We start from the raw sequence: 27,496 nt of genomic DNA on the forward strand, positions 1-27,496 counted from the left end.
ACTGCCTACAGCACTAGTACCTAAGACCAGCTCTCTCAACAGGAGAGGTAATCTCCAAGCCTGGGCCTTGGGGCAGAGTGGAGTCTATGTCTAGGCCTTCCCAAGAAACACAGAAGGAAAAATCAGTAAATGCACCTCTACCCAGGCTGCAACACTGTGAGTGCCCCCATGTGCTCCTTGCCAACAGCAAAACCCTCCTGTGACAATTGTGAGGATCCCAGCCTGCTCCTCACCCTCACCCTCCAGACTCTGAGCAGCTTGCTTGTGAGCATGCCCAGCTCTGCACAGCCCTATAGGGAGCCCTTACAATTAGGGAAGAGGCCTACTGCTAAAATAGAATTCCAATACTTTTGAGGAAACCTAGTGTAATTAACCCAATTCTCTATTTATAAATATGTTTGAATCACCAAGGATCAAAACAATGTAAAACTCAAAGAACTAAAATGAAAGAAAACAAGTCAAAGTTAACAGAAAAATTTGACATTGGAATTACAACACATTCTTAGTTAGTTGTACCAATGGAGGACTTGAAGCACAAGAACCCTTACAACTATTTATAGCCGGCACTGAAAATGGTTTCAGATTTCTATTATAGCAGATTTATTTATCCATAGACTGATATTTAAATGAATGTTTATTCTCTAAGGATATATGCACTGAGATAAAAATCCTGACCCTAGCTTTAAGGGCAATATTTATGAAGGCTAGAAAAAACTTTTGTCCCTTCTACTTCAAAGAGCTGGTGTAACAATCAAAAGAGAAAAACGTATGCTTAAAAATTATTTTGGCCCTAGCTGGTTTGGCTCAGTGGATAGAGCACTGGGACTAAAAGGTCCCAGGCTCGATTCCGGTCAGGGGCACATGCCCGGGTTGCGGGTTCCATCCCAGGGGGGGTGTGCAGGAGGCAGCCAATCAATGATTCTCTCTCATCATTAATGTTTCTATCACTCTTTTCCTCTCTGAAATCAATAAATAATATTTTTTTTAATTTGTTTTGGAAAGTAAAAGGCACCACACAAATACGAGGTGATGCTGTTGACTGAAAACAGGCTGCACACTGGGGAGCAGATGGCACCAGCTTTGGCTGAAAAGTTTGCTATGGATGGTCCACATACAGGAGGTCGAGAAAAAGGACTCTGCTTTTGTTAACTGATTGAAAAGAACACATTCTGAGGCCTGTAGTCTGGAGAAGACTCACTGAATAAACACTGCTAGGACTTGAACTATTAATTTTAGGGAACTAAGGAAAAATGCCAGCAATTTAGTCATTTGAGGGCCCTGTTCACCAAGAGATGACCTCATATATAGCTCCAAACAGTCAGACTCATATAAGTTTGTAGACACAGAAGTTTGAATGAGACATAGGAAGCTTGAATAAGAGACTTCCTTAGCAATCAGGTGTAGGTACTTACTAAATATGTATTTATTAAATAACCACCCCATTCCAAATGTTGAACCAAGCAATCTGCTGCACTAACAAGTCCAGACCATACTCAAAAGCGACAAAAACTGGTAAACACATCCACAGTCACTAACTGGCAAACAGTCACTAGTGGTGGTGAATAGTCACTGCTAAACCAAAATGACAAGAAATCAAGCACCTTAAATCATATGATACAAGAAAAAAAGAAAGATTCCACAGTGCTTTTCAAGTTAAGGTTTTAATAGGGCTCTTCCAAAATGTTATTAAATTATTTGTTAAAATTGCTTTCTAGTAAAAGAAGTAAGCGATACAGTAACCAAATATCTGGACCATACTTGGATTGATTCAAATCAATCGTGAAAATTAAATTTATGTAACAATTCTGAAAATGTAAACACTATCTAGATATCTGATATTAAGATATGATAATTGCTATATAGGTTATTTTTAAAAGACAAAAATGGTAGTCCTTACCTTTTAGAAATAGATACTACAGTGTTTGCTGATGGATGAAATGATATGATGTCTAGGAATTACATTAAAATTATATGGGGAAGTGGGTTGGAGTATAAATGAAAGAAGCTTAGCCATGTGTTGATAATTGTTGAAGCTGGGTGTTGTATTCATGAGGGTAATTATACTATTTTCTCTACTTTTATATACAGTTGAAATTTTCATAATAAAAAATGCTTTAAGTATACAAATGAAAGGTGGCTCATTCTTACCTCTGCTAGAATCTTTTATTACAATATCAGAGATTTCAAACAGTTTCAGAGGAAGAGGCATCTTCCGATTCGCTGCTATGGTCTTTAGGAGGCCAGGAAGAAGGGTAGTGCGCGCCACCTACAGGAGAAGATGCAAAATTGCACTGACCAAATAGGAACCAAACATACATACAGTACTTCCCCCTTATCCTCAGGAGATATGCTGCAAGAACTTCAGTGGATGCCTGAAACCACAGGTGGTATATACATACATACTATGATTTTTAAAATTAAAATCTTGAAGATTTTAAATATGTAAATTTTCATATCCTGCCTTATTTTGAAAATTGAAGTAGATAATAAGAAATAGAAATACAGGATGAAGCAAAAGTAGGTTTACAGTTGTTCATATGAAAATACAATAATTAATAAGTAATACAAGAATAAGCTTTATGTTTCACATACAACTGTAAACCTACCTTTGCTCCCCCCTATATTTAAATAGATTAAATATGAATTAATCAAAATTTTAAAAACCAGGACCAGGGAAAATGTAAATGTAATTAAAACACCAGGACAATGAGGAAAACAACACAAATATGTAGGCGCTAAAAAAACTATGCAGCTGCTATGGGCAGGCTACGACTACAGTTTCCAGCTGAGTAGCCAAAGAAGTACAAATAAACATCCCAGTTCTTTAAAACAAACATACATAAAACCGCAAAACTTCCCTCCTTTTGTCTGTGAAATAAATTTCTCACTCTAAGATATGATGTCAGCTGTCAAGACATCACGTTCCTGGCAGGGTTTTACGCGCAGTGGTATGACAGCATGATTGAGAATCTGGGCTCTGCAGACTCCAACACCATTATATTTGGCCCAGACTCTTGCATGAGCTTCTTAAGCTGGGTTTCTCTGCTTCCACTCCTGCCACCTTATGGTCTATTCTCCACAGAGTGATCCTTTAAAACCTAAATTAGATCACGAAACTATCCTGCTCAAAAATCTCCAATAGGTTTCCATCAAATTTTGAATAAAACCCATGTCCTACATGGAGCCTCTCTCCCACCTCAGTGCCTGCTGTCCCCTGGCTTCCTGCGCTCCAGCCACACACCTGCACACCACAGCAGGTTTCCATCTCAGACCTCCCCACTTGCTCTTTCCTCTGCCTGGTACATTCTTCCCATAGACCCACATGTGGCTACCTTACTGTCTTCAAATCTCTGCGCAGAGGTCCTCTCCCACAGAGGCCTGTCCTGACCACCTAGCTAAAATAGCAGCCTCTCCTAGATCCTGCACAAGGAAGTATAAGCCCCTAAAAGGACTTGCTAGATTGTGAGGTGGGAGAAACAGAACATCTTTCCTATCACATTCATTCTATCAGCAAGCTGGTAATTCACCTGCAACTTGCTACTTTCTTAAATATCCTTCACTTCCCCAAACCATACAAACAAAATTACAATGTCAAAAGAAAGCTTAACTTATTGGAATAGAAACAAGCTACTTCATAGATAACTTTTCTTAGTGTTTCTCATTTTATTTTATATATAAACCTTATTTGCTTATTTAAAAACCCACACTAATATTAAAAAAAACCCACACACAAACAAACCTGAATATGATCAAGCTTCTAGATCTAACTACCAATTTATTGAAAATACTAGAGGCCCAGTGCACAAAAATTCATGCACGCAGTCCAGGATCCCTCTCTGGCAGCCTGGGAGCCCTTAGGGGATGTCCACCTGCTGGCTTAGGCCCGCTCCCCGGGGGGATCGGGCCTAAGCTGGCAGTCAGACATCCCTCTGGCAGCCTTGGGGATGTCTAACACCACGGATGCTGTGCTGGCCAGCCATGAGCCGGCTTCTGGCTGAGCAGCACTCCCCCTATAGAAGTGCACTGACCATCAGGGGGCAGCTCCTGCATTGAACGTCTGCCCCCTGGTGGTCAGTGCGTGTCATAGCGACCGGTCCTTCCCAGTTGTTCTGCCATTAGGGTCAATTTGCATATTACCCTTTAATAATATAGGATAGGAACCACTGGAATGTAGTTAGCAAAATCCTAACTGTAAGAACTCTGAAGGGCAAATGACCCAGTTCCTTCAACAGATAGAGAAAGAGAGAGAGGGGAACAACCTGCAGATTAAAAGAGATGTAAGAAGCACATCAGTCTACTTTGATATACAATTTCATCTGAGTCCCAAATCAAACTGAAAAATTAAGTCAATTGGGAAAATTTGAACAATGAGTGGATATTTAAAGATATTAAGGAATATTATTGCTAATTTGGGGGAATGTGGGAAAATTCTGTAATTTATTGACAATAATTATAATAAAACTTCACATATTTTAACTAAATATCATTTCTTTTATTCATTTTCTAACATATCTATTATCAGAAAATAGTCCAAAGTTAAAAATTACGCAGGAAAAAGAATGGGCTTAGACAATAAACTGAGTTACAAGACCATAAACAACTTTAATTTAACCATAAATAAACATAAACCTGTTAGCCACATTAGTAATGGTAGGGCATATCTGTGTTGGTAAGGCAGGAGTAAAATATAGAATCTGTCAAGTCTAAAAGGCAGACTCAGTTTCATCTCAAATGTATTTTACACAGAAATATTGACTCTTAAGTGTGCAAAGCCACAGCTTCCTATAGTGACATTTAATGTGTTTCTGTTTTCCTCCCACCTATATAGAGGATTAAGACAGGATGTAAACCCTAAAAACACATTACCATATCTTAAGAAAAATATTTTTTAAAAAAAGAAAGAAAACTATCAAGTTTGATAAATGAAACTGTGAGAAAAAGAAAAATTTGCAATAACCTCAAATAAAAATCCATTAAAATTAATTGAAATATCACCCTATCCAAATGAATTTTAAAATCTCTTATTAAAAAGAACACCATAGGCATTTTTTAATGTATACATGTACACTGATAGTCCGACAGAAAACTTTATGACTCCGTTTGATATTATCAGTGGGACTTTTGCTGCTGCATCACTGATGACAGAGATTTTACATCAGGTTTATATTTCGTGACCTTCAGAGATATGCACGAGCTACTACTTTCATCCGTCAGGCTACTCCTATTACGAGACTTAACAACATTCATCACTGAGAACAAAGATTCACAAGTGTATGTGGATGAAACCAAAACACTGGACGGATCTAGGAAGGCAGGGAGAGTTAAGGCAGAGGCATAGAAATTGCTCATCCCCTCTCTCGTCAATCCATGTCTAGGGTTTTTAAGATAACTTGTTATGTAAAATTATTTATTTATCTAAGATGCACCTACACTGAATTTATCTGAAAAATAAAAAAGTCGATATTAAGAAAAAAATTGTAAATGGAAGATTCTAAGAGAAGGTTTCGCGTGCCAGCAAAAGTTACTGCCGTGCCATGTATGGCACACATGCCAGGGGTTGCCCACCCCTGACCTATAACTTACCTGAGAGATTTTTTTCAATATCATGAGGTAGAATAATATCTGAAAAAACTTTTCATAACTTATGTACTTTCTCTACTGAAAATTCTTACCTGAAATTCAGCTGTTTTAGGATTACTTATATGGACTGCATTAGTTGCAGAGATATCCAAACCAAGTTTATCAGCAATATCTTCCTGGGAGCACTAAGAAATGCATACAAAATAGATCAATAAGGAAAAGTGACCACCAAATTTAATATAAGAAGTATCAAATGCTGTAAATCAACTTACTGTCTTATAACAATGTTGATTCTCTATATAAATCAGTGAATTAAGATTAAGCTAAGAATAAACATTTAGCAAATAACTGAGGCCCACAGCAGATGCAATTTAACATCAATAGTTCTCCTACAATGAGTTCTAGCAGTGATACAGAGCTACAGTAATTTTCACATGAGGATGGTGGTATAGTCTGTACTTGGGCTGTTCCTAAGCTAGGCTTCCATTTGCCTTACCAGAGGATGGGGATTTCCTCCTTTATAATAAAATTAATTTACTAATTTTGGCCCTTTATGTCAGCTTTTCAACTCAAAGCAAATGCTTGGGAACATGTTCAAAGACAAAGAATACGTTTAATGTGGAAAAGTCTCCAAGCCCTTAACCAGGGCAGCATCTAGTGGACACAGGCACAGCCAAATTAAGACTAATAATTCTAACCTAATAAATTTGGTTATGAAATTCATTGTGAACCATCAACATTCACATGAAACTATAAAATACATTATGATCTGTTATTGAAGACTTTTTTTAGTCCTTCATGTTTTTCTGTGATTAGAAACAGAAATCTCCCAACATTTCTTTATGAGAAAGTTGTACCATCTCAAATAACAAAGTTACTCTTTTAAAGCCTGGAAATTTTAGTAATCTAGATTTTATAAATTTATATAAGGAATCCTGGAATCGACAATTCAGTTTCAAAGTCAACAGTCAGCTGAGCAGAGAACATGTAAACATACCAGAGCAAACGTAAGTGCTTCGGTGAAGCCAGCAGCTGCCATGTCATATCTTAGAAGTTCCGTGAGCTTATTAAGGGGAAACTGGGGGGGGAAAGTTTAATTCACCTCAATAAAATTTGTATTTTTAAAAAAGAGATTTATACAGAGCATGTGATAAAAGGAAACCACCCTTCCATCCTTACTAATATGCTGCTGGTGCCACCCCTCCTCCACCCCCTCACCACCCCAATATACCTACACAGACATACAAAACCCCACTTTACCTCTCTCACACAGAGCTGCTGCCTCCAGGCCCAGGCTAAGAAAATGAATCTCCCAGTTAGAGATTCAACCAGGGCTCTACTAGTACACTCAAAACCTGTCTTTCTTCAAAGAACTAGTCATCACAGGTTTCCAACGTACTCTAATCAACTGGGCATCTGTTTTGTATCCTCTCCATAGCAAATGCCTCATAGCACAGCACATCCAAATACTGTTTAATTCCTATGTTCTGGCATTCAACAATCAGATTCTAACTATAAGGAGTGTTTATTTACGGGTGCAATCTTACTTGATTAGCTATGGTGTATGTTTTCGGGAGAGCCATCTGAATGTTGTTATATCCATAGGCAATAGCTGCATCTTCTACAATATCACATGCATGGATAACGTCAGCTCTCGTCGGAGGGATTTCAATCTCAATCTGATTCCCATCGCCAATGACTTCTGACTTTAAGTACATCCTAGTCAAAAGCTTAGCAATATTTTCTGGTGTTTCTCTGAAATAGGAATGTACAAACCATAAACTTCACTGCATTATTTAAAACATGTTTCTTTTTTGTTTTAAAAATCCTACTTCTTTCTCAATTCTAACAGACGTCCTATCATCACTTCATATACTCTGAAAGGGTTTCAAAACCCTCTCCCAGCATTCTTTCAGAAAAAATTAAATAGTGTTGTGTGCACTTCACTCTTGAATTCTCTCCAACCGTAAATAAATAGATGAAATTTTCAGAGCATACCTGATTCCAACTTTTTTGTTAATTAGGTCAGCTCTCACCATCTCCTTTCGGTAAGCCAGTTCCTTAAGAGAAAGAGTTTAAGAAGCTTAAATCATCCCCATAAGATGCAGCCTTAGCCATTTTCTATTTCAACTTGCTGTTGTTACAGTTTCATTTCCCTTCCAAGAAACTGTCACTAGAGCCACATGCTGAAAATACTTGGTGTTTCAAAACATTATGGAGGAACAAACCTGCTACATTATGTTCATGTCAGAACATTCTACCTGCTCGACTACTGGAACTGCTCACAAAGAACATCAAATGCCAAACCGTATTCTCTTTTAGAGGGTCAGTCACCATTTTCTTCAACAAAACACTGGTGTATTTATCATTGCTAACATGCTATGAATCCTGCTGAGGATTTTCAGTCTCATCTCAGGCAAGTAGGTGTTTATGACCAAGAAAGAGTAATTCATGTACCACAATGTTCTCTCCCTTCCTGAGTCCAGCAGTGTTAGGAGACATTGCTTTCCTATCATCTTCCAGGTGGGGAAATGCAGCCCTGCCCTAGTGCTAGCTCTCAAGCTGCTCCAGGAGCCAGCACTACCAGAGCATCTCATGAACTGGTACTTCGTCGTCTTCAAACTGTACATAACTCTACATGGTAGCAGGAACAAACACGCATAAAATCCAGGCTTTTCAGCAACTTTGGAAACACATCTATGAATATTTCTTATCACTAAATTACTCTCAAGAGTGTAACTGCCATTGGCAAAAAGGCCATAAATTTTAAGACCTGTTTCCCGGGCCCTTAGAGTCAGAGCAGGCACACAGGGCAGGCACACCAGACCCCCTGAGCCAGAGCTGGAATGTTCTGAGAGCTCGTCAGAGCGACAGACTCCCGGGCCCTTAGAGTCAGAGCAGGCACACAGGGCAGGCACACCAGACCCCCTGAGCCAGAGTTGGAATGTTCTCAAGATCCCTAGCCGAGTGCACATTAGAGTTTGAGAAACACTGGACTGGATGCTATTGACTGCATAAAAGTAACTAACCTTTACTGAACAGTTACTAAGAGCTAACAGGACAAGATACTCTTTTAAGATAATCTTAACCCTCATAACAGACACTATTAGTATACTCATTTTACAGATAAGGAATATGAGTTTGATATTAATAACTAGTTCCAGGTCACAACAATGTTAAGCTGCTTAATCCTAGCACTGGCTATATTCCCAGTGCTTAGAAAAATGCTTTTTAGATAATAAGCATTCAGTATACAGTTAAAAAATATATGCATGCATGCATGAAGTAACAAATGAAGAAATTAATAAACAAATTCAGGTAGCTTCATTCCAAAGCTCACAGCATTAACCATTAATTAGTGTCTCTGTTCTCTTTTTCTCCTCTAGTTCTCTTATTCCAAACTCTATTCTTTTATATGAAACTAGAGGCCTGGTGCACAAAATTCGTGCACTGGAGGGGGGGGGTCCCTCAGCCCAGCCTGCACCCTCTCGCAGTCCGGAAGCCCTCGGGGGATGTCTGACTGATGGCTTAGGCCCGCTCCCTGGGCCTAAGCCAACAATTGGATATCCTTAGCACTGCCACGGAGGCGGGAGAGGCTCCTGCCACCGCTGCTGTGCTCGCCAGACTTGAGCCTGGCTTCTGGCTGAGTGGCACCCCCCCCTGTGGGATCAGGCCAAAACTGGCTCTCCAACATCCCCTGAGGGGTCCTAGATTTGAAGAGGGTACAGGCCAGGCCAAAGGACCCCACCGGTGCACGATCGGGGTCAGGGAGAGATGCAGAAGGTTGGCCAGTCGGGGAGGGACCATGGGAGGGCTCCAGGGTGTGTATGGCCCGTCTCACTCAGTCCCAATTGGCCGGACCCCAGCATCAAGCTAACCTACCAGTCGGAGCGTCTGCCCCGTTGGTCAGTGCATGACGTAGCAAGCGGTTGAGCAGCCTTAGCATATCATTAGCATATTATGCTTTGATTGGTTGAACAGCCGACCGGTCGACTGGACACTTAGCATATTAGGCTTTTATTATATAGGACAACAGAAGACTAGGAAACATTTTCAAAGTGTTTGGGAAACTCTGCTATTTCATGTGAGGAAGAATTAGTTTCCCCCAGAGGCTCATCCTTTTCTGGGAGGACAATCTGTCCTAGTCTAAGTTTACAAAGAGTGAATAAATAAATAATGAAACACTGGTATAGCACTCCTTTTCAGAAAGTCCACCATTTCACATTTATGAAAGCTCTTTATAATAAAAATAAATGATTTCAAGGAATTAGCTACATGAGGAGAAAAGTGAACAAAATTTTAAGATATATTTCTTTTTCCTCCCGAAAGTATATATTTCACTTTTATTAACATTTGACAATTCTTCATATTAAAAAGAAAAAGAACTTTTTCAAATAAGACATTATTTTAAAACAGATGGAAAAGGCACCTCTAGCTAATCCCAAATACTACTGTGGTAGATTGTATAAATGGCCACATTCTTACAGTCTCCATGGCCTTGGAGTCTACTTCACCCCCTTTCGATCTAGCAAAATTACTGGTTCTGCTTAAAGGCACCTGAGCACCGGACATGCTCTCTTGCTGCTAGGAATCCCGCACCACCATCAGCTGGATGATGAGAGACACTTGACCTACTGACCCCACAGCCAGAACAGACATGTGGCCATCCCAGGTCATCCAGCTGTTAGCCTACCAACCAGGGGCTACACAGGAGCGAGCCCAGCAGAGGTGAACCAAACTGGGCCAGACCAGAAGAACTACCCAGCTGACCAACAGAATCAGGACATAAACAAATCCTTGTTATTTTAAGTCACTAACTCTTGGGATGGTTTGTCACATAACAAAAGCTAACTTGTAACAACTACTAAAATAATTTTTTAAAAAAAGACACTGCCTATAATTTCAGTCATGCTTTCTACAATTATATATTTATTTTGAATTATAACTAATACTCTAGGAAAAAAGATGATTCTATATACTATCAGGAAGGGGGAGGTTTTGATCTTGGCAGGTTTGATCTACTTTAAAAGCTATTTTAATAGTAAAAACTACTCTAGAAAGATACACTTCATAAATGACAGAGGAATAATGAAAAAAAACACACAAAAAACAACACACACACACAAAAAAAAACCAGCTCATCAAAGAATGGCCTCACTTAATCAGAACCATAACAAAATGACTGAGACACATTTAGACATGAAAGAATAGCATGTATTAGGCATGACATCTTTATATTTATAAAGCCCTCTTGGGGGGAAAAAGCCCCAAATTAAAAATAATGCTAGTTTACATTATTTTTAGTTACAGTGATGAACAAGTGTGAAGAGACTAATGAGGTTTGGAGGGATGAGTAATCTGTAAATTACCCACTTAACTAGTTAATAAGAGAATAAATCACAGAAATTATGGCTAAATAATGCTGAGGTATAATATAGTGTGTTAGGAGCTAAAGTGGGACTGTCCAGGCTTAAATCCTGGCCCACCTATAACAGTAACAGGCAAACTATTTAAAATCTCAAGGTTTCTGGATCTCCATCTAGAAAAGGGCATGATAACAGCACCCACTCTCAGAGGGTCAATGTGAGGATTATATCCATGTAGTGCACATAGTGTAGTTCCTGGCATGTGGGTGGATGGACAGATAAACAGGCAGCACTCCACAGCCATTATCATTATCACATCATCATCAAGCCACTTCTTAACTACTTACTGGAAAAGTAGATGATTTTCCATTGGGAAAAACTACCTCAGCTGCTTCAACCCTGAAAAAAAAAAAAATACTTAAGAAAATGAAGATCCATAAATTCTAGAAATGTGCATGGTTAACAAATCTTTCACTTGGTCTACAACTGTAGCCTCCATATATTGAAACTGTTCACATTCCAACACTTTTTTGGATTAATCCTCCTAAATACAAACTTACTCTACCATTCTCTCTCCTATGGCTCCCATGTCTCTCCAGGCAGCACCCACTTGATACGTTTCCCAGTCCTGTAGAGCATGCACTCTCTATGGACTCCTTGCCAGTACTGACACACACAGTCCAGGCTTTACCAGGGTGGTGTGTTACACAACAAAAGCTGACTGACACAACCACTAAAATCAATTTTTAACAAAGCAATTGATACTGCTCATACAATTTCAGTCCTACTTTCTACAGTTACACATTTTGAATTATAATCAGTAGTCTAGAATAAGCTATGATTTGGTACACAGTAAGGGCCATATAAGTTTATTAAATATTTTTTAGATAAAAAATAGCTTTGAAAAAATTACAGTAATCTTATTGCTATATACATGGGACATAGGATGCTCTGATATATACTTCTCTACCTTTGTCTGGCTCTTCCTCTTGCTATTCCTTCATGTTTACATTCTCAAACTCAATGATCCTTAACACAGCTTAAATTTCATTGCCTCCATGAGACCTGCCCAGATTGCCTCAGCTAGGAGTAACTTGCCCTTACAAACAGCCAAAACATCACTGAAAATTTTTAAAGTACTTATCACTTTTTATTTTATACATTATTTATGCATATGTCTTAGCTCCCAAAGAGATTACATGTTCTAGTTACAGGAACACATTTTTCATCTTTATATTTAGCACAGGCTTTCGTGCTTTGCCTTCAGAAGAAACAATAGGGCACCAAGTGAACTTACGTAAATTGATTCTCACAATATTCACTGAACATGGTGACAATAATATCAAGAACTATTTTTGCCTGCAAAGAAAAAAGACAAATATTATGGTAATCTATAAATATATGTATTTTCTCTTCACTCAGAAATGAATATTTAATATAATTTAGTTCCCAAATATCTAAAAATGAACCTCTATACACACATTGTAAAAGGGGGAATGGAATAAACACTTATGAGCTAAATTAGGCCTGTCCTTATCTTCAAGTGTTTAGCATTTATGCTGTTTTCTGAAAGGTACAATCCATGACTGAGACAAAGCATTTACTTCCCCCAGCCCTTCCTTGGATTCACCACATTTTGAGAGCGACAAATGGTTAACTACGGATCAATACCATAAGTCTCTGCAGCCAGATGCCTGACTCCCACCTCCTCCACTTAGTAGTAGTCTGGGCAAGTTACTGTCTTTGTACCTTAGTTTCGTCATCTGTTAAATGGAGATAATTAAAGTCCCTACCTCATTTGGTTATTATGAGGAGTGTGTGTGTGTGTGTGTGTGTGTGTGTGTATTACACAGAAAGCAATGCCTGATATAGTGAATGCCATAGCGATTTAATTTTTTTAACTAAAAAAATATGCTTAGAAAAAATACAGTAACCTTATTAGGATATATGCCTTGCTTTTATATATACTTTACTCTTATAAACAAGCTTCAAGAAAGATATCCAAGGTCTGCTAATGTATGAATTTAAAAATGATTTTTTAATATATTACTACACTATTTCCCAAGGCAAATATGGTACATAAAAGTTATAAATGGCCGAAACCGGTTTGGCTCAGTGGATAGAGCGTCGGCCTGCGGACTGAAGGGTCCCACGTTCGATTCCGGTCAAGGGCATGTACCTGGGTTGCGGGCACATCCCCAGTGGGAGATGTGCAGGGGGCAGCTGATCTATGTTTCTCTCTCATCGATGTTTCTAACTCTCTATCTCTCTCCCTTCCTCTCTGTAAAAAATCAATAAAATATATTTTAAAAAAAAAGTTATAAATGAAATACCTTACAATGATCTCCAACTCTGTAAATGTACATGAATGCCGTTTACCTGCCTTCTACACCCCAGCCTTCTCCTGCCTTTCTAGTTTACCTTTCTTAAGTTGCTTAATTGCCATCTCACTCTATGCCTTATGTAACATGAATAAAGAAATCATATGCCCTAGCAAAAAGCTTTCATAGCAATCTAATCCAATATATGTAGTGGTTGAAAGTGAGTGCACAATAGTATTCTACATATTCTGGATGTCATTATGTGCATAAACACTTTATTAATTGTTAAACAGAATTTCTTTATAGCCAGTTCGTTTTTAAAGAATTTTTATCAAATACACAACAGTACCAAATTACCCAGCATTTTAATTAAGCCAGCTAAGATAAACAATTTATACAGATCATATTACAATACTTTTCCTCTTCTGTTTTACAGTTAGGTGGTTAATTCTCCCACGACAACAAGTTCCTTCAAGTCAAGGAACATATAACTCATTATTAAATTCTTGGCACTGAAAAAACAGTACAGGTGCTCACTAAACATTTGTTGATTGAATGAAAGCACCATAACTGAAGTACAGAATATATCTTTCTAATTTTCTAAAATATGTTCCCACCTTCAAAATAAACATATTTTTAAATTTAGCCATATAGTCTTGACCCAGAAGTAAAAATCTATCCTGACAGTACAAAAATAGAAAAAAGTTTTATTTACCTTAGTAAAGTCAGTTCCTGTGCATTCGATAAATACATTTCTAGTATTTACTGTTATTTTGGAATGGTTTCCTACAATGAACACAAAATAATAGCAAAACAATCAGTTTCAGAAATATAAGTGCACAAAAAGCTCTACAAACAGAAACTACATTTTAATTTAGAGCACAATATAAATTAACATCTCAAAGTAAGGGGATATACAACTTTTATTTTAAGCTCCATTGCAGAATAAAGACAAAATCATAACAGGCCTTACTGAGTGTATTCAGTGTGTCAGGAGCTATGCCAAGCACTTAGCAGAGGTTATCTCATCTCATCTTCACCACAACTCTAAGACAGAGTTGCAGAGAGACAACTAAGATTGAGAGATAGAGCTCACGGACCATGATCACAAAGTAGTAAGCAGCAAGGCTAAGATTAGGGTCTGGATCTGGCTACCTCCGGAGCCCAGATTCTTAACCCCTGATAACTACTAAAGTCCAAGCTTTGGAGCTGATGTAAATTGGAAAAGAAAAGCAAACATCTATGGCTTCAACATCATTAAATTTTGTAGTTACGTTCAAGTTGTCTCATCAAAAAAGCCTTCAGAAGAGTTAAGAGGGTAAAATTCAGTTTAAAAGTTTTAGTTTAACTATAAAACAGACAAAGCAGAATTCAACTTTGAGTTTAACCAAGTAAATTACTTAAAACCAAAAAAAATCTAGAGAAAAGCATTCAAAAATATTTCCAGTCCAGCCAGCGTGGCTCAGTGGTTGAGCTTAGACCTATGAACCAGGAAGTCATGGTTCCATTCCCAATCAGGGCACATGCTCAGGTTGTGGGCTCATCCCCAGTGTGGGGCATGCAGGAGGCAGCCAATCAATGATACTCTCTCATCACTGATGTTTCTATCTCTCTCTCCCTCCTTCTTCCTCTCTAAAATAAAATATATATATATATTTTTAAAAGAATACTTACACATTTATAAATTTTATAAAAATCCCAAGTAAGATGTTGTTGAATAATGAATGGAAAGAACTATTACAAGAAAAATCTACCAAAGACGTGAGATTCTCAGATTAAGAGTTAATTTGATTTGATTCAGCCAACTCTATTGAGAATTCTACTAAAATACTGAAGAATAAGAAAAGACAGTAAAAATCGATGATGCTTAAGAAATAGCTCACCATTGATGATTGGAGGCATTGATAGGACGACACCATTGCTATCATAGATAACTGGGTACAGGGGCTTATTTTCAATAATATGTAAGTAATGTTTAAGATGGTTGTCAGTCTGAAAAAAATTAGTCAAAATTAGTTTTTTATTTCTATCCATGTAATTAGTTTATATACCTACCTAGTGTAAAAAGAAGGTGAAAAGTCAGAAAAACAATAAAAGTGCCCTAGATTACAGAGAATTCTAAGTTTTTAAAGGTGCTAATATAAATTAGTGTCTCAACATCCTAATACAGCCTCATCTCCCACTGGGAAGAGACGAAAACACAATTGAGCCATTTTTCAACAGTGAAAACCAATTTGCACTGGTAAGCCTGAGTCATCTAAAATAAAACACACACCATCACAAAACTACTTAACTTGACTTGGGGTGGTGAACACTAATACAGTGTACAGATGATGTATTGTAGAACTGTGCACCTGAAACCTGTATAATTTTGTTAAGCAGTGTCACCCTAATAAATTTAATAAAAAGGAAAAAACAAACAAAAATTATTTAAATAAATCGGAGAAATCACTAGCCAATCAGGCCAAGGATAATAGTTGCTTTTTTTCTAACAATATCCACTCCTCCTCCTAAAGTGACTACTGAATTCCTTGTCACTATTATATGATAAAATTATAATAATGGGAGGCAAACATTTTGTAATAGTATTTCACACACACATAAAAACAAAACAAAACACTAACTAAATCTATTGTTACTTCTACTTACATGAGTTTAATTATACCCAAATATGAATATTACATTGTGGTACGGTCTACTTCAGTGATTCTCTAGGTGCAAATTAAAATCATCCAAGTGGATAAAAGTGTGATAATAAAACAAAACTATACCCAGAACCCCTCCTCCAGATCAAATAATCAGTATCTCTGTGTTGGGGCCCAGACACTGCCATTTTTTTTAAAGCACTCTGTACATTTTTCAAATTCCAAGACTTGACTTTGAAGGAATTTCAAGATTTATGCAGAGCTATTACATAACATAGAAGAAAATTTACCTTGTATATATTCATCAGTTCACAGGCTGTATACTCCTTTGTCTTATTTAGAGGTTTGAATTTGATATCTGAAGGTCGCTTCGCAGTGTAAGTAAACGGGCCTGACAAAGTGTCCAAATCATGGGTACCTATAGCAACCAACGCTCTTTTCCTAAATGTTGAAAGAGGGAAAGAGAGAAGGAAAAAGATAGAAAAAGAGACTTGAATATTCCAAAGCAGAAATTCTAAAGATAACATAGACTATATGTGTTTTTAAATTATGTTTAGACACTTCCCTAAAATTGCCTGTTGCTTTATGCAACTTTAGAGGAGTATAAGGAACAAATTCAAACAACTATTAACAGTAATGAGAAATTATAAAGCTACTTACAAAACATTATTTCAGTAGCTGAAATAAATTCCTTGCCACTATGCTTTCCCAAGTGCTATGTTATAGGACATTTTCCAAATCAACATTCCCTCTGTCTTCTTTGAATTTCATTTCCTCAAGTAAACATGTTTTATTAAATTAGAGTAAACTACCAAATCGCTGTATTTTTTACTTTTCTATGTTAATACATTGTACATTAATACATTCTACATTAATAATGGAGAAAATTTAATTTAAAAGACTGAATTTACATTTAAAGTTTAATGTGTAGGGAAAGTTCAAAAGCTACTAATTTCCTTTGTTCTACAGTTTATCTACAAAGGATTTAAGGTAATTTTAAGAACTTATAAAAGGTACAAATGAGAAAAGAAATAGAAGTAGGATATCAAATAGATCCAGAACAATGTAAATATTAAATTAGAATCTAAAGGCCCACCATCTTACCAAGGAGAGTCACAAATTTGGCTCTAAGCTTTCTTTTCTTCTTCTCTTTTTTACTTTTTTATTTATTTATTTTTTTTTTTAGAGAAGGGAAAGGGAGAAAGAGAGAAACATCAATGTGAAAGAGAAGCATCGACTGGTTGCCTCCCGTATACACCCCGACTGGGCACTGAACTCATGCCTGGGTATGTGGCCTGACTAGGAATCAAACCAGTGACCTCTCAGAGCACAGGAAAACACCTAACCAACTGAGCCACACAGGACAGGGCTGGCTCTAAGTTTTCTAACAGACAATTCAACAAGAGAAACTTGGACAGAATTTATGGTGTCCTTAAGATTTCTTAAACCTGGTTTTAGATATATATGCATATATTTGCATATTTATGCATAACCACATATACATTAGTAATCAAGGATTAAAATGCATTAGTAATCAAGGATTTTATTAAAGTCCATATTACATTAACTCTGAAATAGTTTTTAAGATTTGCAAGAAACCAAATTTTGGTCAACCTCTAAGACCAGTGACTAAAACATTAATATCGTTGAATTGAACAGAATTGTTGACAAGCAAAAAGGAAGTGTTACTTTACTCAGTGAGTTATATGTTTACTAGAGGCCCAGTGCATGAATTCGTGTACAGGTGGAGTCTGGGCCGGCCCGGCCCCAATTGGGCCAATCAGGGGCTGGGCTGGACAGGTTGGCCTGGGTGAGGGGCCCTGGGAGGTTGGCTGGCTGCCCCCGCCCCTGATCGGGGTTGTGGGGAGCCGATCGGGGGCGGGGCTGGCGGGGGGGAGGGGCCGCAGGGTAGGGCATAGCGACTGGTCGTTCTGGTCGCTTGGCTTTTATATATATAGATTTCAGAACCAACACAAACAAATTTGACATATTAGCTAAAGCCTGATATTTGTTATCACCAGTAAATATGTAATTTCCATTACAGTTTTGAAATACTAAAATTATTTCAAGGACTCTCATCATTACGTTCCTTGACCTTCAGCAGTTCAGGAATTATTTAGGTTTGAAGATCACTGTACTGATGGGAAATGATGTATAGTAATGTTAAAGATACAATAGGAAAATTTGGTCATTTAAAAGTTTCCAGTTTTATCTGTCAATTTATAATTAAGCTCACTCAAAAAGTGCATTCAAGCCAAAAATTTCCCACTTTAAAAATGAAGATCATACTTCAAATTACCATGGCTTATTATTTAAAAGTATAATCCACTACTAATGATTTGAACCAAAACACAAAAAAACGAGAAAATTTCTAGGACTAGATAGTGGTTCTATACAGTAATCAAAATATATCTTATTTTCCCATGCACACACTATTTATAAGCAATAATAATTAGTTATCTGGTAAAGGAAATTTAACCTCGTCACTCTCACATTTTATTACTTTAGAAATGCTTTGAAAAATCCTGAATATGAAGAAGAAAGGAAAAAGGGAGGGAAACAGAAAAGGCAGGAAGAAGGGGAGAGAGGAAGAATGGAGAGATAAAGTGACACAAGGAGAAGGGAAGGCAGAGAGAAAAGAAAATGCAACCACAAACCTGCAAATGTTCTGATGCAACTTCTCTTGAAGTTCAATGAAGCTGTCATAGCGATCTTTAGTAAACTTTATATTTCGGAGAACTGCTGCTACAGCGTAAGGGCGTATTTTAGCTGTCTGAAATTAATCATGTCATTAGAGATGGTAAGTATGAAGGCTTTTCTTTGTAATAACATTTTGTAATAGAAAGTTAGCGGCACTCTTGACATTATCACACATTTTCATTCAAAAAGTATATATTCATTCATTCAAGTAATAAAATATAGTGGTGACAAGAGACAAAGTCATTGTCCTCATGGAATTTCCATTCAGTAAGAATTCTGAAAATTTACTAAATGAGAAAAAGTTATCTTTTAAGTAGTTTGCTCTAGTTAATTATTTTTTTACCAAAATAACCTCCCCCAAAAGTTAATTTTTAATTTTATCACTGTACCACAATTTAAACAATTACATCTCAAATGTATTTTAAATAAATATTTGGATGTTATTTTCCAAAACAGATGCTTCGTCCCTTTCATTCCTTGATACAAACAAATTGACAGTTTTTAAAAACTAGAAGGTTAAATATGCATCCATTTTAGCAAATGATCAAAGAAATTATATTTGGCAAAAGATTCAGCTTTGTTCTTTTTTCCACCCACATGACTGATATATACACAAAAGAAACTGTTTTTAAAGGAAAATAAGATTTTATCCTTATTACCTCTTCTGTGATGATCAATTTCTGGATTTCTCCATTAGGCATTACCCGTTTATATACTGGAGCCTTTATCCTAAAATAATATTAAAACAAACTTGCTCATTATTAACCAAAACATTTGATAACTTAAGTATATTCTCTGCTGTGTAAACAAAATGAACAATAGGCTGAAGTTACAGCAAATCAAATTTGAACTGAATATAAAAAACAACACACAAACTAACAAACTTTCTAACATATAAAGTTCTCCATAAAACCATTAACCACTTCACTGTTAAAATATGTTCCCAAAATGAAAGGCTATGACTCAATATTCAGATAGTGTTTCAAATGGCTACAATCTACATGAATCTCACCCACTAATCATCCCTCTACCCAGCGGTTCTCAACCTGTGGGTCACAAACAATGAAAATACATCCTGCATATCAGATATTTACATTATGATTCATAACAGTAGCAAAATTACAGTTATGAAGTAGCAACGAAAATAATTTTATGGTTGGGGGTCACCACAACATGAGGAACTGTATTAAAGGGTCGCGGCATTAGGAAGGTTGAGAACCACTGCCAGACCTAGAGCTGTGTGCCTGTCCAACAAGGTTTTTGCTAGAAACTTAAAACAATGACAGGCAAAGAAAAAACATCCAATTTGACAAAGCATTTAATGAATATATACCCTTACCTTTCTTTAAAGACTTGAAGTCCTCGGACCAATCCCTCCAGACATAGGAGATCATATCTATTGGCTGGGACGTCAATTTTGTAAAGAATAACATCAGATGCCCCCTCTGCCTTTTCATTACCTTGTTCCTTACTTATAATTTCCTTCTCAGAAGTCTAAAACAAGCACAATAAAATAAAATGAAATTCTTTGGCAAAAGTAGTTGTCAGCACTATAAAGCAGTAACTACATTACATATATTATTTTCTGCAACAAAACATAGGTTTATTATAATCTGCAACAAACATAAAAATGACTTTTACTGAGCTCACACATCTAGCATTCTCATATTCTCTCTCTCAAAGAGACTAATATATGAGGCCCAAAGAGACTAATATGTGAGGCCCAGACAGGCAATGTAATTGTCACTGGTTACACAGCTAGTGATCGTGGGAGCTCCAACTACTACTCAAATTTTCTGATATCTAGTCCAAAGTTCTTACTGCACAACCTCAAACTTAATTTTGAGGTCTAATTAAATTATTGATAGCAACTTAATATAAACTACAGGAATCTTAGCCAACTTCTCAAGCATACAGATGCTTATTAATGTAAAAAATCTTCCTGTAATATTAGTAAAGGCACAGCAGGAAAAACAAGGCAAGGCAATGAACATTTTTGTCAGCCTGACAATTTTTTAACTTTATAGTGTTATAAAATACTGAATAGATCAATAAGATAAAAGGCTTAAAAAATAAGTAAGTCTTTACTACATAATCAATATTAGTGGATATATTTTGTAAATTAAGCTATTTTAAAAATATTTCAATCATTACATAATTTAAAAAACTAGAAAAATGCTTCATAATCATTTCTATAAGCCATTCTTCAAAAATAGATCATTTTAGAAGATCAATGTAGAGTATATACTAGTGATGGCGAACCTATGACACGCGTGTCAGAGGTGACACGTGAACTCATTTTTCTGGTTGATTTTTCTTTGTTAAATGGCATTTAAATATATAAAATAAATATCAAAAATATACATCTTTGTTTTACTATGGTTGCAAATATCAAAAAATTTCTAGCCCTAACTGGTTTGGCTCAGTGGATAGAGCTGTGGCCTGCAGACTCAAGGGTCCCAGGTTCAATTCCGGTCAAGGGCATGTACCTTGGTTGCGGGCACATCCCCAGTAAGAGGTGTGCAGCTGATTGATGTTTCTCTCTCATCAATGTTTCTAACTCTCTACTCCTCTCCCTTCCTCTCTGTAAAAAATCAATAAAAAAATATTTTAAAAAAAATTTCTATATGTGACACGGCACCAGAGTTAAGTTAGGGTTTTTCAAAATGCTGACACGCCGAGCTCAAAAGGTTCGCCATCACTGGTATATACAGTAATGACCTAGGGATGAATTAACATTGGTTGAGGATGCATGGAGGAAGGTGGGGCTGGGGATCGGAGAAGTGAAGGAGGGGGAGCCGGAGGCCAAGGAGACAGCAACTCCGGCAGAAGCAGGATTTCCACCACTTCCCAGGTCCCTTTCCATATGGTTAATCTGCAATAAGGCACCTCACTGCCAGAGCTCACTCTGATTCTAGGGTTACCTGAGATGGTCTACCCAGCTCCACAGCACTAGCCAGATAACGTGCGGTGACTGCACACAGAAAAAGGCATGAACCCCTTTTGAGATTTTAATCAAAGCAACACTCTCAGAACCAGAGCTTAGCCTCTTAACACAGAGAACACAGGAATCACCATGGCCCACAAGTGTAACAAAAATAAACTATAGTAAACATCTGAAAAATGGGCTTAAACACAGAATATTAGAAAAATAAACATCCAATACATACGATTTCATCAAGTTCCAGACCAAATTCAAAGCATAGTTCATCAAATTCTTCGTCAGCTAGGGGGGGGAAAAAGGATATTGCTTTAATCTGATCAGCATAAATGAACTGTGTAGAAACTGCATTTTTCTTATTAATTGCCTTACACCAAGCTACTAAGTATCAGTCATCAAATGTCACCACTTAACAACAAAAAATGCTTGAACAAAAAATTTAAAAATAAGAAAAAACACACAAAACTTTTATTAAAGGGCTGATTCATCTAACATCAACTATGGAATTAGGTTACCTGAACTGGGAAGTTTACATTTACTTAGAAGAAAAACCCATTAAATAGGGATCAATGGGTAGGCTCCAAATTACAGACCCAACACATTGAAATGTCATATAAATCCTATCATTCAAAATTCTCTGAGGCAGTCTGACAGTTGGCTTTGGAGGCAAGCCTATCAGAGTTTGAATTCTGACTATCCCACTTACTAGTTCTGGAGTTTGGAACCTTACATAAACTTTCTAATTCCTATGCCTCCTCCATAAAGTGGATCAAAATGCCTCATCCATAAGATAGCATTTTGCAGACATTTATGTATAGCATGCAACTATTGGAAAAATTTTAATTAAGTTCATGAAAATAATGGGCCTGTCACAGTGCCCTGAAATGCAATAACTCTGCAACAACTAATTGTTCTCTTCCTTATTTTAACTTATGTTCTACTTTACTCTGCTACCTGATACAGCATTTCTAGGGTTTGCTCATTACCAAAAATTGAACACAAAGCATCATTACCAGTATATTCTAGTGAAAAGCTGGCCTTAAGATTCCAGATCCCAATATTAAATCAATTTAACAAACATTTATTGAGCACTTACTATATACCAGGCACTGTACCAAGTGTCAGGGCTACAAAGATAAAGAAAACACAATTCCTATGTTAACTATCTCCTACTCTAGTAAAAACACCAGATGTGTAAATATAGTGAAGTGCAAGAAGGTACAGAGATGACCCAAAGGAAGTAATCAGCTCCACTTAGGGTCAGGTAAGGCTTAAAAAAAAAGGATGCGTTCATTAGGCAGATTGTAGGGAGACAACAGCATGGCAAATTTGGAAAGTTCAATATAGATGAAGAATAAGGTTCATGTCAAGAAGAGATGGGACGGAACAAGTAGACAGAAGTCATGTCATAACACCCCCAGGGACTTGCCTTCCGTCCTGCCTGCTGGCAATGGGGAGTTACACTGACGGATTTTCAGCTGAGCAAAAGCATCATTAGATCTGCATTTTAAAGAACGGTGGAAGGGTGGCAAAGGGATTGGAGCAGGGATGCTACTACAATAGTACAGGTGAGACAGTGAGGACTTGATTAAAGCAGCAATTTGTAAAAAAAAAAAAAAAAATCTGTGAACTGCAATAAAGCAAAGTATATATGTAATACTTCCAGCTGTACTTTACAAGCTGTACTTCACAAGAAAAAACCAGCAATAAAATCGTGATTAATAATTCCCTGTAAGAAAATGACACACCTAAGTAAATACATCTTAGAGGTTTGTATGATATACACAGGTAGCTCTGACAGTATTGCCAGCAATTACAGCAAAGCAGAACAGAACTAGAACTGAACAGTGACAATAAATCGATTAACAAGAAAGTGAATGGCAAGAGGAAAACATCTGAGCAAAAAGGCAATAGAAAAAGGTAGACTAAGGAGACGAAACTGCCCCAGAGGGCCCAAATGATGAAAGCAAGAAAAGCAGCTTTAGACATGTCCTTGACAAGCAAAGAGGGGGTAAAAAGAAAAGCAATAATTAGAAACAGTGGGATTTAGGACAGACAGAAAGCAACCCTGGGAGGGACTGAAAAAAAAGGGCATGGGAACAGAAAAGAGTGGATGAGGCATTATCTGAAAACAAGGAAAAAGCCAGCCTAAAAAAGAAAAAAAGGGTAAGAAACAAAATGGATCCACGTTACTTGAAAACCAGGTGCTTGCCACACATGCTTCTCCTTTTTTATTTTTTTTAAGGACTTTTTTATTGATTTTTAGAGAAAGGGGAAGGGAGACAGAGAGAAAAACATTGATGAGTGCAAAACATCAATTAGCTGCCCCTGCACGCCCCATCCTGGGGAACCAGCTGGAGAGGCAACACCCAACCCAACTGAGCCACACCAGCCAGAGCTGCTTTTGTGATTTTAACCTCAACCAAATTAACAGTTAAAAAATTACAAGGGCCGAAACCGGTTTGGCTCAGTGGATAGAGCATCGGCCTGCGGACTGAAAGGTCCCAGGTTCGATTCTGGTCAAGGGCATGTACCTGGGTTGCGGGCACATCCCCAGTAGGAGATGTGCAGGAGGCAGCTGATCGATGTTTCTCTCTCATCGATGTTTCTAACTCTCTCCCTTCCTCTCTGTAAAAAATCAATAAAATATATTTTTTTAGAAAAAATTACAAGGGCCCTGGCCGGCTTGGCTCAGTGGATAGAGCGTCAGCCTGTGGACTGAAGGGTCCCCGGTTCGATTCCGGCCAAGGGCACATGCCTGGGTTGCGGGCTCAATCCCCAGTAGGGGGCCGGCAGGAGGCAGCTGATCAATGATTCTCTCTCACCATTGATGTTTCTATCTCTCTCTCCTTCTCCCTTCCTCTCTGAAATCAATAAAGAAATATATTTTTTTAAAAAAATTACAAGGGAAAACACACGAAATATAAACTAATGATGAAAGACTATTATTTCTGTCTTGTCTGAAGTATATCTCAACAACATCTTTCTGACTGAAATTTGTGGAAAATCAAGCTTACCCAACCTCTCTCATTATGAAACAAAGGGGAGAGGGCAGCTAGAGAATATATTAAAACATCAAATGACAATAAATAATCTCACCAATGTTTGAAACCTGGATTATCTATTTCTTTTCCAGAGATGAATACCTGGTGAGAACTGATCAATGTCGTGAACAAATATTTGCCCACATACCACGTTATGCAAATCCGGTAAACTATATACTATTAGTGTGAATATGATTTAAAAGGATGGGTGAGAAATATAAATAAGCAAATTAGAAAATAAAAAGTATAGGGAGTTAGAGCCAAGTTCAGAGGGCAGGAGTATTACCTCTATTTTTAGGGACTTATGGCAGAACTCTAGGGAGAATAACACTTCAAGACTACATAGTACCCACAAGTGCACCTTTAAAACCGTTTTTAAAAGCTAACTTTATTTTGCCCTGGCCAGTGTGGCTCAGTGGGTTGGGGCATTGTCCTGTGCACGGAGAGGTTGCTGTTTGATTCCCAGACAGGACACATTCCCAGGCTGCAGGTTCCATCCCGGGTGGGGGTGCATATGGGAGGCAAACTATTGATGTTTCTCTCGCTCTTTTTCTATACTCTCTCTATAAAAATCAATAAAAACATTTTTATTAACTTTATTTTCAGCGTAACATATTCTTCTAGGAAGGAGTACCTGTTAAACCGACTAGGGCTATGTTACCATATTGAGCTCTAAAACCAAAGATAACACCAATCAAGTTGCTACATACAACCTTTATACGAGCTGATAATCATGGGGCGGACAGATGTAATTTCAACTGCTACATCTATGGTGGCTGATAATTGTACTTAATATTCCCCCCTTTAAAAAAAATGGTATTATCTTTAGAACTGAAAGAGATGAATAGCATGAAGACTAAGCCCATCGAATAGCCTCCTAGTCGTTCGGGTCTCAGCTCAAACGTTAGCACCCTGTCTAATGCTATTCTGTGCACAGTATCTTCTTTTGTTTCCTTGCTAGCATTTAATATTCTCCGAAAACCATTTTACTTGTGTGCTACTTAATTACTGTTTGCCTCCCTTGTCAGAAAGCGTGAGTGGGCCTTAAGGGTCATCTGCACCGCTGTGTTCTCAAAGCGCTTAGAAGAGTGCCTAGCACCCAACCAGGCACTCAGTAAATACTAACAACATAAGACAAAAACAGATGCCGTCAGCCCTGCTGCTCAAACTTCTACTACCCCTTCTACGACCCCTCATGCACGTCCCCATGTTTCCCTTAGTGCGCTCAGCTAGCTACACTCGGGATGCAACCCGGGCTGCAGTCCCATGCGGCCCCTGGCACCAGGGAGTAGACGCTCCAGCCAAGAACGCTGAATGAATGACACGGCGAGCCGGGCACGTGTGGGTGAGGCAAAGGCAGCCCGGGCAAGACCGCTTCTGAGGTTACATCAGTCCAGGCCGCCACTCCGGCCGTCAGCCCCACCCACCCCCGCCCGCCGGATGCCAAAATGTGTCAAACTGTATGACCATGGCCACGAAGCCCTTTTGGAGAGGGGTCTCAGCCTCCGCGGGGAGGCACAAGCTACGGGACGGCACTCACTGTAGGTCCGGCCGAGGGCTTGAAAGAGCAAATCGCGCTTCACGCTGACAGTCGGCATGGTGAGTAGGGTCCACTGCGCCTGCGCGGCGAGCGGGCCAGGCCTCAGGGACCCAGGTACGCGGAACCCAGCCCCTCCCCTACGGGCTGTCTTAAATATTGCCTGTCTTCTTCTAACAGCTTCTGCTTTTCTTTTTCATCTGAAATCAAATAAATTGCCACTATGAAGCTCATTAAAACTAGAAGCTTTGGGTAAATAACCTACAGGCTGGTGAAGGAGACATAATTGGATAAAATAGGCTAGGATTTGGTGGGCAATAGTTCAGACAGACTGCAAAAGCCCTCACGCCTCTAATGCTCCGCAAAATGGATGGGCGGTGCAAGAGGGGTGGGTGCATAGCAGGGGGCGGGGCCTCGACTCTGAGAATCCGGGCGGGGAGGTGGGGAGCACGTGACTGGGCGGTGTCTGAGGCACCGGGAGAGTCTATCCACAGACCTCAGCCTTTGTTACAGTCTCCCGTGTACACTTCTAAGTACTTTCGCTGTGCTTTGTTTCAGCCTTGCAGCGGCCCTATAACGGAGGCCTCATATTTACTCCGTGATGCCCACGGGCCAATGCTATGCTCAGTCCTCTACCGGCCTTAGCAGATTTCCTCATGACAACTGAGTGGAACGGGCTGAATAAGCACACCCCGCCCCAAAGATATTAGGTCCTACACTTTAGGACCTAAACCCTAGGACCTGTAAATGCTGTCTTAAGTGGAAAGAGTCTTTTTGCAGGTGAAGGATTGCAAAATGGTGAGAGTATCCTGGATAATGGGAACGGGCCCTAAATAAAACCACGTGTCCTTATAAGAAGGAGGCGGTGGGAAATCTGACCAACAGAAGAGAGGCAGACCATGCACCCAGAAGGCAGCGTGCCGAGCGATGCAGCCACAAGGCCAGTAGTGCCAAGAGGCACCAGAAGCCGAAAAGGCGAGGGGCATTCTGCCCGAGCCCTCTGCAACCCGCCTGTGGTGTCTCTAGACACGGATTCTGACCCCAGAGAAACTGATTTTGAACGTCTGGTCTGCAGAACTGTAAGAATAAATTTCTTTGTTTTAAGCCACCAAGTCTGTGGTAAGTTGTCACAGCAGCCATGGGAACTTACACACTGGGTAGGTACTACCGCTGAAACATGGAATTTTAGGGGCATAGAGGCAGGCTTAGGGAATTTTTAGAATTGGGGTCCCTGAAAAAAAAAGAGGGCTACAGACTGAGAGAAGGTCCATTTCCATCACACAAGGGAAGCCAGGCGCAGTTACATTTCCATAAGACAGGGAACTGGAAGTAGCCAAATAGGTCTATATTTACAAATAAAGA

At 38.5% G+C, this 27,496-nt stretch overlaps 1 protein-coding gene across 1 annotated transcript in view; it reads right to left on the reverse strand.

The window, feature by feature from the left end:
• FARSB (phenylalanyl-tRNA synthetase beta subunit) overlaps nt 1–26,208 on the reverse strand; it is a 51,162-nt gene extending 24,954 nt beyond the window's left edge. Inside the window, exons 1-15 of the mRNA XM_006082575.3 lie at nt 26,138–26,208; nt 21,783–21,838; nt 19,952–20,106; nt 19,272–19,341; nt 18,570–18,685; nt 16,203–16,353; nt 15,151–15,259; nt 13,983–14,053; nt 12,244–12,305; nt 11,294–11,345; nt 7,579–7,640; nt 7,128–7,335; nt 6,578–6,658; nt 5,673–5,765; nt 2,149–2,266 (exon numbers count right to left, since the gene is read on the reverse strand). Of these exons, the coding sequence (XP_006082637.1) occupies nt 2,149–2,266; nt 5,673–5,765; nt 6,578–6,658; nt 7,128–7,335; nt 7,579–7,640; nt 11,294–11,345; nt 12,244–12,305; nt 13,983–14,053; nt 15,151–15,259; nt 16,203–16,353; nt 18,570–18,685; nt 19,272–19,341; nt 19,952–20,106; nt 21,783–21,838; nt 26,138–26,195 (1,462 nt within the window). The 5' untranslated portion in view covers nt 26,196–26,208. The remainder of the gene's footprint in view (nt 1–2,148; nt 2,267–5,672; nt 5,766–6,577; nt 6,659–7,127; nt 7,336–7,578; nt 7,641–11,293; nt 11,346–12,243; nt 12,306–13,982; nt 14,054–15,150; nt 15,260–16,202; nt 16,354–18,569; nt 18,686–19,271; nt 19,342–19,951; nt 20,107–21,782; nt 21,839–26,137) is intronic.
• Between the last annotated feature and the right edge of the window lie 1,288 nt (nt 26,209–27,496).

The sequence above is a fragment of the Myotis lucifugus genome, unplaced genomic scaffold (genome assembly GCF_000147115.1).
Source record: "Myotis lucifugus unplaced genomic scaffold, Myoluc2.0 scaffold_3, whole genome shotgun sequence".
In the NCBI taxonomy this organism is placed as follows: Eukaryota; Metazoa; Chordata; class Mammalia; order Chiroptera; family Vespertilionidae; genus Myotis; species Myotis lucifugus.